Source organism: Populus euphratica, unplaced genomic scaffold (genome assembly GCF_000495115.2).
Source record: "Populus euphratica unplaced genomic scaffold, PopEup_1.0 scaffold163.1, whole genome shotgun sequence".
In the NCBI taxonomy this organism is placed as follows: domain Eukaryota; kingdom Viridiplantae; phylum Streptophyta; class Magnoliopsida; order Malpighiales; family Salicaceae; genus Populus; species Populus euphratica.
In genome coordinates this window covers 355794-368086 of record NW_011499948.1, presented here as the reverse complement: position 1 = coordinate 368086, position 12293 = coordinate 355794, and the positions used below count along the sequence as shown (strand labels likewise).

The window sequence follows — 12293 nt, the reverse complement described above, 5'->3', positions numbered from 1 at the left end:
AAACTATCATAATTAGAGAGACCAATTCACCTTGATTGACATTGTTTTTCTTTCTTTTTTGTTAATTGTGGACTATAGGATGTTTGTTTTTGACAAGTTTTGACCTAAGCTAGCAAGATATGAATTTAAACCATCAAGAACACTTTGTTCTAATTCAGAGCATGATTATAAATACCATGCTAGCCTAACGGGTCAATCCAAAATTTGACTAATTTGTAATCTAGATCGATTCAAGTTGAAGAAGGAAAAAAATCTAGGTAACTCGGTCAAAACCTCAGATTAACCTGATCTATCCAAACCTGATTTAATCAAAACTTAATCCTTAATTTGTTGACTTTTTTAAAAAAAAAATTACAAGAACAACCTAGGTCACAACCCGATGATTGTCCACTAAAAATTCTATTTATGCTTCAAAAACTATATAATATAGTAGCCAAGGTCAAATATTTTAGAAACTTCTTTTTCCTAAGATAAGGGTAGGTTATTTTCAAGCCGGTTGACAGCATATAATTCAACCAAAATGCAACCTAACCGTGTTGAATTTAAAGCCCACGCACAAAAAAGGCATTACGTGATCACATAATATACACACAACCAAAGTCTCATCCATTTCATTAACTTTACCATCTTCATTCAATGTCCATCTAGCCAATTTCTAGACACCAAAACCATGAAACTCAACTGCTTTTGTATCATTTTACCGGCTGATTTCGAAGAAATCAAGCCATTTGATCAACCACAAATCCGACCACCTGTGCATGATAACGTCAAAAAGCGCCAAGACTGCGGCTGCGGGAGGCAAATACTTCATGTCCTAGGTGATTCATTACGCCGGTTACATGAATCGAAATGGATTGGTTGTTTTCAGGACGACAAACCAAGTAAACAGCAGTCTGGTCTGTTTCATGACCTGGAAGGAATTCAGATATCTGAGAAGGTTGGTGGTGATAATCCAAGGATATTCAGCTATGCTGAACTTTATATAGGGTCTAAAGGGTTTTGTGAAAATGAGGTCCTTGGAAGTGGAGGTTTTGGAAAGGTTTATAGAGCAGTTTTACCAAGTGATGGTACTGTTGTTGCAGTCAAATGCTTGGCTGAGAGAGGAGAACAGTTTGAGAAGACTTTTGAAGCTGAATTGGTTGCGGTGGCTCAACTGCGACACAGGAACCTTGTCAGGCTAAGAGGGTGGTGTGCTCATGAAGACCAGTTGTTCTTGGTTTATGAATACATGCCTAACCGCAGCCTGGACAGGGTTCTGTTTAGAAGGCCTGAAAACCTGAAAGCAGAACCCCTTGCTTGGGAACGACGAAGGAAGATAGTCAGTGGCTTGGCAGCAGCATTGCATTATCTCCACGAGCAATTGGAGACTCAGATCATTCACCGGGATGTGAAGACAAGCAATGTCATGCTTGACTCACATTATAATGCCCGACTTGGTGACTTCGGCTTGGCACGGTGGTTAGAACATGAACTTGAGTATCAAATCCGGACACCTTCAATGAAAAATCACCAGTTTCGTTTGGCTGAATCAACCAGAATTGGTGGCACTATCGGTTATTTATCACCCGAGAGCTTCCAGAAACGAAGTGTCGCTACTGCTAAATCTGATGTTTTCAGCTTTGGAATTGTTGTGTTAGAGGTGGCGTCTCGGAGGCGGGCAGTGGATCTGACATATCCTGATGATCAGATCATTTTGCTTGACTGGATAAGGGGATTGTCCGACGAAGGGAAGCTTTTACAAGCAGCGGATAATATGCTTCCAGATGGGTCATTTGGGCTTTCTGATATGGAACGCCTGATTCACCTGGGGCTCCTATGCACACTCCACAATCCGCAACTACGGCCTAATATGAAATGGGTTGTGGAAGCACTTTGTGGCAACATTTTGGGCAAACTGCCACCTCTTCCATCATTTCGGTCTCATCCTAGATACATAGCTATATCACCTGCAAGCACTAGCATAAGCAAAACCAACACCAGCACCACCGCGACCACCTCCGTTCCAAGTTCTGACATGACAATCTCGTTCACTTCATCAGCGTACGTCACAGCTACGGAAGAAACCATGTATGCAACAGCAGAATTTGAGAGTAGTAATAAACTGAGCTCTTCTAAGTCGAACAACAGAAGTCACCGTCAAAATGCTCTCTTTGTGGTGGATACTCCCAGGGAAATATCCTACAAGGAAATCACTTCTGCTACAAATAATTTCTCGGACTCACAAAGGGTAGCAGAGGTGGACTTCGGAACTGCTTACTATGGCATCCTTGAAGATGGCCATCAAGTCTTGGTGAAGAGACTTGGCATGACCCAATGCCCTGCAATACGCGTGCGATTTTCAACTGAACTCCTAAACTTAGGCAGGCTCCGCCACCGCAACCTGATACAACTCCGTGGATGGTGCACAGAACATGGAGAGATGCTTGTCGTCTATGATTATTCAGCAAGTCGCCAGATGAGTCACCTTCTTTTCCATCATGACAATAGAATTGGGCATTCTATTCTACAATGGCGGCACAGATATAACATTATCAAGTCTCTTGCTGCTGCAATTCTTTATCTGCATGAGGAGTGGGATGAGAAAGTCGCCCCCGAAAATATTACCGCCGCTTCTATCATTCTCGATCCAGACATGAATCCGAGACTTGGTAACTTTGCACTTGCTGAATTCTTGGCAAGAAATGATCATGCCCATAAAGCAGCTGCAAAAGAAAATAAATCAGTCCGTGGAATCTTTGGTTACATGTCTCCCGAGTACATGGAATCTGGTGAGGCAACCCCAATGGCTGACGTGTATAGCTACGGTGTGGTGGTTCTGGAGGTGGTCAGTGGACAAATGGCAGTTGATTTTCGGAGACCAGAGGTGCTATTGGTTCATAGAGTTCATGAATTTGAGACACAGATGAGAACAATGGAGGATCTGGCTGATATAAGGTTGAACCGTGAATATGATCATGAAGAACTGATCAGAATCATCAAATTGGGGATTGCATGCACCAGGTCCAACCCAGAATTAAGGCCAAGCATGAGGCAGATTGTAAGGATACTTGACGGAAATGATCAATGGTTCATGGAAGGAGGGCGAAGGAAGGAAAGCAGAGAAGAATGGAGACAAAACAATGCTAGTTCTTTGTCATTGATTAGAAGAATCCAAGCTCTAGGGATCAAGTGAGTAAAGTATTAGTGACAACTAGATAGTCACTATAGGTTTCTGCGGAGATTGATAGTTATTTCCCTTCCTGTAACTTCTGTGTACTATCAATGTATATGCTTTGCTTTTCAATAGGCTACCTTTTTTTTTTTTCCTCATTAGAATCTAGTAACGCTGCAGTTATAGCTTCTTGCCATAACCACCCCTACGCTGGCTTTCCATACAAAGTACTTGCAATACAATCTAGACAGTAGAGGAAGACCAGAATCATGAAAGGAAAATAAAAATGATCCCCAAGGCCTCTAAGGTGAGGACGAGAAAGAAATGAACCCTTAATTTATCAGGGTGATTCATAGAGCATATGAAACGTTAACTGTCACCACTAATAATACATGCACAATTGAGCATGGCAGAGGAGCGACAGCTTTGAATAATACACTTGGATGATTTATTTTTGCACATAAATGCATCAATCTGACCTCATATTCGACAGTTATCCAGCTCAAATTCTTGTGCCTGGTTTGACTTCCCTTCTCGGGAATTTCTTCGTCAGCATCAATCCTAATCCAGTTGATTAGAGAAGAGAGGAACTCCCTGAAACTGACCTTCCCATTCCTGTCCCAGTCCATTTATTCCGCATATATTCACAGGAATCTCCAAGAGGATGGTTTGAGGATTTTAAAACAACTGGAACTACAAGTCAAAAGTAGAAATATATCATGTGAAAGAGATAGAACTAATTCTGGATCCGGTGATGTGTGCTGGGGATTTTTCCCAAGGAGAATCCTCTTTGAATGCTTTGATCATGTCTTTCTTTTACAGCTTCCCATTACCATTCTTATCCAAGAATAAGAAAGCTTCTACAATTGTATCGAAAGTGGCCCGAAGCCCTGGTGAGCCCGGCTTTGATGTCTGAAACAAAACCCTCAGGCCATCATATATGGGTGATCACAATAAGCTGACGTCTTTAAGTCAAAAGTATGAATGAAGATAAAGTCAAGTTTAAGGTGGATGCTCTTGGGAGGAGAGGATGAATGTTCTACTAGGAGATAGATGACTTCTAAGAACATTGAACTCATTGAATTGTCAATGTCGCAGGAGTGGAAAAGATCCTCAACTTCCTCCTCTTTTAAAGTGAGTGCAGCTTTTGTAAGCATTTTTTGAGTTCCTCAAGGTCAATAGATCCATTTACATCTTCATCTATGAGGAGGATATAGAGAGTCAATATGCAGAAAGAGTCCACCATTGCATCTCAGGGAACAGAAAAGCAACCTTGTTTAAACTCACCATACTGTTCAAATACCCCTCTGATGTGTTTCAGTTCTTCATTAAACTGAGGAAACCACATGATTAGTATATTCATCCAGCCTCTTATATTTGTTTGGTGATCCACAATGGAAAAACATCCCTCCTGTTTTGGATGACAAGGACTTGAAAGAAGGGAGAGGGTGGGATGTGCCTTGAAAATTAGACACAAGGAGGAATCAAAATGCAGGCTCAACAAAAGAGTTAGACATAAGATCTGTTTAATTTACTAATTTCACAAAGATCTTTTAATGCATACTAAACATAATTTAATCCCTTTCTTTATCTTCTGTCTAGCTATGTTGCTTCATTCAAAGGTAACAATACGTCTTTCTAAATGCTACTAAAACGAAGCTGCATTATGCAGGCTAATATCAGTCAATAGACTTAACTGTGATGAAAGCTTAAAGCTAAAGAAAAAGAAAAAAAAAAAAAGATTGTATATTATTTGTTCCTGAATGAGTATGAATTCATATCAGGATAATTGAATGCATTTCAACAAAATAAAATCATATATGTAGGTTACTATATGAGAAATCTGGCATTAGCTCTCAAATGAGTATGAACCCTACCCTCAACCATCTGCATGTTTGAAATTGTTCAAGCAAAACAGCAACTTGGAAAAACCAAGGAAAAGGCAATGAATGAAAATTCTATCAAGAGAATTCCTTCCTTGAGTGATTCCTTGCCGTTCTTTCGAAGACCTAAATGCAGCTTATAAGGACACCTTGGTTCTGATATATGGATTTCTATTGTCTGCTTTCTCAGTTTAGCAAAGCTTGTTCTACTGTATCATCAATGGATAATGTAACACTCTACAATGAAATAGATTCTGAAGCACTGGTCACATAACATGAAAGTGATGGCACCTCAACAGGAATCAAGTTTCACGAAAGAAAAAGAAGAGAACTGAAATAGACAGATAGAGAAAAGGAGCAATTATAGAATATCAGTACATGAGAAGGGAGAAAATCAGTGAACATGACAACAATAGCATGCAAGGATCAGGAAAGCTGATAATGTAATGACAGTATTAACTCACTCGGTGAAAATGAGTTAAATAGGCAAAATTAAAGCTTTCAAAGTTAATCTACAGGCAGAAGCTTTCTTCCATTAATTTTCCACATTCTTTGTATTTCTTTTCTTCTTTTGTTGGATATCTACAGAACCCCTTAGTCCAGAAAAAAATATTAGCAAGTAACGAGAAAGAGAAGCAAGAAAATAAACTAAGAGATAAGATTTACCCAGTGAGTCTGTCATGGCTGCAAGTGAGAGAAAGGAGGCAGCTGGTTGCTCCGAGAGAGTAGAGGTACAGTTCATAAAGGAGAAAAGGAGCATTTGATTGTCTTGAAAGAAAACGAGGGCACAAAAAAAAGTTCAGAATAAGCAAAATGAAGTGCTTTACTGTGGACATGCCATCATGGCTTCCACATCAAATGCAGAGCCAGAAAATACTTTACTTTTCTCTCTCTCAATTGAATATTCAAATACTGTCTGGGTAAGCAAGAATAAATCTTTTTCTTGGAGTTAAGTCATGCCAATGTTCAAGTATTGAAGCTATCCTATCTGGTTCCAATGGAAATAAGTCACCGAATTTTCATGTAGAATTTTCATAACTTGTAGACACAAATTTGTTCCAAAGCTAAAAAAAAAAAAAGAAATCATTTAATTCACAGGCACATGAAAGTGGGAATTAAATATGTCCCATGAAGGGAGGGAGGGAGGGAGGGGAGGAAGCACCCGTCGTTTTGTGAGTTCTTTGTCGGGCAGAGAAGAAAAGTTCTTTTTCTACCACTAATTATCCCTCGACGGCCTGATCTTTTAGCATTCATCAACTTTTGTAAGATGTTTAAGTATTGAGTATCGAGCCATAACAAATACATCTTCAAGAATTTGGACAGACAAATTTGCAGCCTTTCACAACCTCGTCCATCAACGCACAGTTGGCAATGGTCAGCGTTAGAAGTGGAAGACAGCGGGAATAATTAAAACTCAATTCAACTCTATATATACATTGCCACCTTTTCAATGCCATCTTGAAAAGCAAGCTGGACAAATGAATAGCATGCCACTCGTTTTGCAGAAAGGGAGAGAGTTCCAAGTTATAAGAAAATGATATCCTCTAACTCCAAGATCTGAGAATATACAGGCCACTGATGATATGGTTGATTAAGATTTGACATTTAGATCAGCTAGACAGATAAAAAAAAGAAACAAAGAAGTTTCTGTTTCTAGGATGGAAATGCCTTGCTATTCATCCAAAATATTACTCATTGTCCATTCTACTTCCTGCCGAATGTTGCCTTCGAAGGGCAATGAATCTCCATTACCAAGCACAGGCCTTGATCTTTTCTTTGTGGAAGCAACTTGTGAGCCCACACCCATGGGAGAAATTGGGCTACTAGTTGAAGTCAAGCAGCTTTCGACAGAGCAATCACCAATGCGAGCAGGCACATTGGAAGCATTTCTGTTCCCTAAAGCAGCAGCAAGTTCAGATAAGGAAGGCATTTTCATGGTATCAAGCGGGGCAATTCCTGCACATTCATTGGAAACCTTGATTGCTAATTCAGAAAGCTCTTCCCTAGCAGCTTCAAGTCCTGCAGTTGCAACAGCCCGGTCATTCAGAGCTTTACAAGCTTTCTCAAGTATTGACTGTAAGTATTTCCCCTGAGCTTCAATGCGAAGTTGGAGATGATGTTGCACCTGCTCATGATTAAACCCTTAGAAAGATCTTAAAATTTCAAAATCATAGCCGAGACACGTAGCTACTTGGATTAAAGACAAATTTCTAGAAGTGAAAAAAGGAGTCTGACCTTTGAGGGAAAAGTTACAATTATTTTAGCTTGTAATAAACCACCGGTAAAAGCTTTTTCCCAGGAAAATGGAGGAATTGTTGCCCGAGCCTGGCTCACCATGAGCCCACACTCACAAAGTGGTGGGTCCCAATATTCATGAAAGGGGGCACATGGTGAACCGGTCTCACCTAATATCTTCTCCCTCAAATGAGGCTACATTTCTATACTTTTTAATTAATCTTTTCTTGAAGTTGTTAGATGGTGATAAGCTTGGACCGTTGAGGCTTTAACTTGTCTCATGCGTAATTAAAAAAAAAAAAAAAGAGGGTAACTCATAGCAACTTAGATGTTCCAGTTCTAACTTCCATGTTATCCCAAAAGTCCAAAAGCCACATAAATGAATGCTAACCTCCAGCTGCTCATGCAATCTTCGTTGGACTTCCATCTGCACTCTCAAAGCCTCAGTAACCTGGTAACCACTGTTTGAAAGATAAAAGGCAGTAAAGATTGGAACACAAGGAGAGATGGAACAAGTATGACATGTTTAGAGTAGAGACAGCATACTCATTCAGATCCTGCGCGATCATTCTTGATGATGTGGATGTTGATGAACCAGTATCCTGACTTTCTGCAACTGATGGTGCAATCCCAACTACACATCATTCCTTAAATCAGTACGTTTTCAACCACAGCAATTTACCACCAGAAGCAGTTCAACTATGGTACCCAAGGTATGAAAATTTTGGTAAAAAAAAGGTGTTGTGCATGTGCATTTACAATTGATGCTAGATAGAAAATTAATGTGCAGACATTTGCCAATATGGTAATACACAGAATAAAAAAAAAAATGCAGCTGGCAGGAAAAAAGGTAGAGGAGTTCACAAATTGAAGAATAGTCTTATGCCCCTGGGAAGCCCTCAATAGATTAGATAAAAGAGAACAGCTAGTAAAAAGGTTCTAAATAGAAGAGTCAATACCATCCTTGGAGTTATCAGTTGATTCCTTGCAGGACTGCTTTCCCAACCGGTATTTCTGCGAGTAGAAATGTTAACTAGAGGAAAGAGCATGAAATCATATGAAGCTAATACCTAGAAGATCAAAAAGAATAAAGAGAGACAACGGTTTCAGCAGACCTGTAGGTGAGATTTCAAGTGATAAAGGGTGAGGCCTTTTACCCCCATTGTTCTCATAATTGTCTTTGGTGTTGCTTCTGCAATTCATATTGAGAAAACAAAACAAAAACTTCAATTAGCAAATCAGCATGATTGTGTGCCTACAAAATGAAGTATAGCCAGTAGTCTGTAAAGTCATATGACAAATGGAGGTTGTCCTATAAATGTGTCTTCAAAATTGAGATGTCAATGTGCTACACTTTGTTCATGTACAAATCAGTTAGGAGCCAAAGACATGTTGAGGAACAAAATGATGTTCCTATTAAGTTCCTTATGTCACTGCAACAGAACAACAATATTTTTAACAATAAAAATGCTTCGAAACCACAATACTGGAGGGACAATATCTCAAGCATGAACAATCCCTGGTAACTTGTACTAATTCTTAGCTATCAATATCCTATTGAAAAAGCATAGTTTCTAATAAGCAGGCCATTTACAGATTCCTGTCTATCATTTGACAACAAACTACAATGCAAGCATGTGTGTGACTCAGAACGCCAAGGCATGAGTTGGTTCTGTTGGTTGAGGAACTCTACATTGGCCTATTATGCATTGTATTGAAGCGGTAGCTGCCTCATGCAATGGAAATTTCTTACAATTTCTTACAATTATAAGTTGCAACAGCATGGGCCTACCATCCAAAAGTGTAAATTGGAGTTGCTTTTGGGATAACCAACTCTGATTTGCAATTCCAAGAACTTCCCCACAGACACAATGGGGGACTTTGAATGTCACAATACTACCAAGACCCATCAAAGATTTCAGCACTGGTCTTATGATGCCTTCTGAAAATGGTTTATTTCACAACCCCCTGCATTTTCTAGCTTCCTCATATTTCATACTTCTCATACTAGAGGCAGCAGCAGCACCAATGGCAGGTTGGTGAAAAATGGTAAAATCACCATAGCAGCCTGGTCAAGGTGGCTTTGTTTTACCGGAAGTATAGTGATTCCAGCCTAGTAAGGAGATCAATTAAATTCCATAATTCTGATACCAGTAATGGGGCCCTACTAGAAGTACTAGAATTCAATCCTCCATGACAAGTAAGCTCAACGTTTTCATTTAGAAAGAAATAAAATAATCATATCACATATTGATTTAAACTTCTTAGAAATAGGAGCAAAGAGAGCTTGCATGGTGCTGCTTTGACTGGTGTTATAGATAGTAAAAGCTTGGTATTTCTTTGTGAAATCTCCATTCAAAAACAGAACCACAAATTTAATACTCCAAAATAATAGAATATTCTTTCCTAGACAAGGACAAGCCGCTATAGTTCATCTAATTTGTCCTTTTGGTTGTATTTTCAAGTAGATGAAATACATGAGAAACATGTAGCGCACAATAACCAGAAAATCAACAAAAACATTAAAAGAATAAAAGCATATGAGATCAAGGCAGCTTAGATAGCTAGTCAATCAAAAACAACTAAACAACGAAAGAGAAATCTTCTCACGCTAACTTTATGATAATCATTCTAAATTAAACCATACCAAAGAAATTTAACTGGCAGGACATCTCAAGTTTTCTAAGCAACATACTGATTAAAAACACTTGAACTAACAATACTCATTAAAAACACTTGACCTAACAAAGACAAAAATAATAATTCGACCAAAATAAACACATAAAACCATGTGGTAAAAACAAATAGACGGAATAAACCCTCCAGTAAATAACAGGAAAAAAGGGCTCCTTTAATCACTCAATACATCATCAACAATACGGGTTAATCACATCCAGAACCACCACATCAATTACTATAATCACATCTGAAAACATATCCTAAAATATTTAAAAAAAAAAACTTTTTTAACTACAAAACCCAGTGAATATTTCAAGCACTAAAATTAACCAGGCTGAGATCAAAACCCACATTTCTTTCAAAGAAACAGAAAAGAAAAGACCCTTTCCACCAACTAAATAAACCCCAAAACACATTTCAAGTACATCCCATAGTGAAAACAGACATTCTTCACAGAAAACATCACGAAATAACCGTCTTTACACTTCCTAGCGAATAAAATAGAAACTTTAAGGCAATAAAAACACATTCAAGAAAAAAGCAAAGACACATACACTAATGCTAAAACAGCTCATAAATTGAAACAAAGAACCAAACATAAAGAAAAAAACAAATGAAGTAGTAGTAGTTACTGTCAGGTCCACCAAGTTGAGTAACAGCATCAACAAATCTCTCATGTAACTCAGCAGTCCAGCGGAGCCTTGGCTTTGGATCCGTAGTGAGAACCAAGCACGCATCCCCAGGCAGATTAATTCCATCTAATGAAGCTTGAAAGTCCCCATGTCCATCCAAAGGCAGTGAGTGTATTGCAGAGTACATTCTTGAATACCCTTTGAATATTTTTCCAAAAAGAGTGTCAAAAAATGGTGAAATGGTGCCCAAGATCCGATTTTTGGGTTCCTTTCGGGGCTTTAGAGCCCCGACTTTGAGGTCAGAAAAAGGAGTGTCTCTGCGTGTGTTGGTATTTCAGAGAGAGAGAGAGAGGACAGTGTCTGCAAGTTATTGTTTTTATGAGAGAGAGAGAGACAGAGAGAGAGAGAGAGAGAGACAGAGGTGTTTTAGGACAGCGATTTGTCCATCGTGTTTTTGTATGTCTGTACAGAGAGATGCGTGGAGCTGAGATGTGATTCTGGTAGCGTGGCGTGATTGGGATTTTGAAAGGTATTTGTTTTCATGTTTTGCAAAAATTGAAAACAAATTATTGTTTTTTATTTTAATATATTTTTAAGTAAAAAATAATTTAAAAAATCATTATAACCACACCGGTTAATATTATTTAAAATGATTTTTTAATAAAAAATATATTATAATAATATTTTTATTTAAAAAAATAATATTAAAATGATTTAAAATATATATATATAAAGAAATTTAATTTAAAAAATTAAAATATAAAAATAAACAATATATCAATTACATCAAAACTCATGCAATATATAGAATTATTGTATATTGTAATAGGTGAGACATTTCATAAATTTCTATCCCATCTAATCTTTAATGAGTTAGTTTTTATAAATTAATTTATGAAAGTCCCAAATAACTTTAATCAATTCTAGTTTTTAGCTAGTTTGATCTTTAAGTTATGAGTTAGTTAATTGAATCAACCTTATTAATTCTAAAATAAAATTATTTTATAGATTTTTTAAAATAATATTATTTTAATTTTTATAAAATAATATTAAAAAACCTCCTGAAATTGACTCACTTATATCTCACACGAGAATAATAAATTAAAAATTAATTTAATGTATTAATTAAATCAAAATTCAATCTATTATCTTATTTTAATCAAACAGATAAATATATATCTTAATTAAAAAAAATAATTTAGATCATATATATCATACATCTTATTGCATTTAATAACTATAATCTAGAATCAAAATTAATACATGTTTGAAAAAGTTGTCAACCTCATGTAAATCCACATTCTCAAAACATAACATAGAGGGAAGGAAGAAAACTCGTTTTTCATAGAAGCCACCCACCCACATATGGAGATAAATTTTTTTTTTATTTTTTATTCTCAAAACATAACATATAGTTTTTGTGTAGGTTTATGGGTATCTTTTATTTATTTGGGATAGGTTTTTTTTTTATTTTTTTTTTATGGGTGTGTACTTTGTGTATGTGAAGGCAAATAGGAGAGAACATCTCTAGTTGCCACATCACGGTGTCGTCTGCTTGTTTCCATTGGTTTTGATGGGGTCTCATTTTGTTCTTCGGTCCTTTTCCTTTCTTTTCTAGGGAATTTCATTTTTAAGCCATGCATGAAGTAATTATTGTAATTATTAGAGGAGGAGTGGAGCTAAGTTCAGGAGTGGGACCATGGCCCACAAATC

At 37.4% G+C, this 12293-nt stretch overlaps 2 protein-coding genes and 1 long non-coding RNA gene across 3 annotated transcripts; 1 reads left to right on the top strand and 2 right to left on the bottom strand.

Moving 5' to 3' along the window:
- Positions 1 to 463: 463 nt before the first annotated feature.
- LOC105137739 (receptor like protein kinase S.2-like) lies at positions 464 to 3306 on the top strand. The gene has a single exon (XM_011043576.1). It carries the CDS (start codon positions 671 to 673, stop codon positions 3170 to 3172), a length of 2502 nt encoding a protein of 833 aa, XP_011041878.1. The 5' UTR covers positions 464 to 670; the 3' UTR covers positions 3173 to 3306.
- A 163-nt stretch (positions 3307 to 3469) lies between these two features.
- Positions 3470 to 6065, bottom strand: LOC105137740 (uncharacterized). Its single transcript, XR_844639.1, has 2 exons — positions 4439 to 6065; positions 3470 to 4351 (listed from the first exon to the last, which is right to left on the bottom strand). It is a non-coding gene; the product is annotated as an uncharacterized LOC105137740 (long non-coding RNA).
- A 378-nt stretch (positions 6066 to 6443) lies between these two features.
- Positions 6444 to 11078, bottom strand: LOC105137741 (myb family transcription factor APL-like). Its single transcript, XM_011043577.1, has 6 exons — positions 10581 to 11078; positions 8385 to 8461; positions 8229 to 8283; positions 7816 to 7903; positions 7661 to 7730; positions 6444 to 7159 (listed from the first exon to the last, which is right to left on the bottom strand). The coding sequence occupies exons 1-6, from the start codon at positions 10765 to 10767 to the stop codon at positions 6707 to 6709; spliced, it is 930 nt and encodes a 309-aa protein (XP_011041879.1). The 5' UTR covers positions 10768 to 11078; the 3' UTR covers positions 6444 to 6706.
- Positions 11079 to 12293: the final 1215 nt, after the last annotated feature.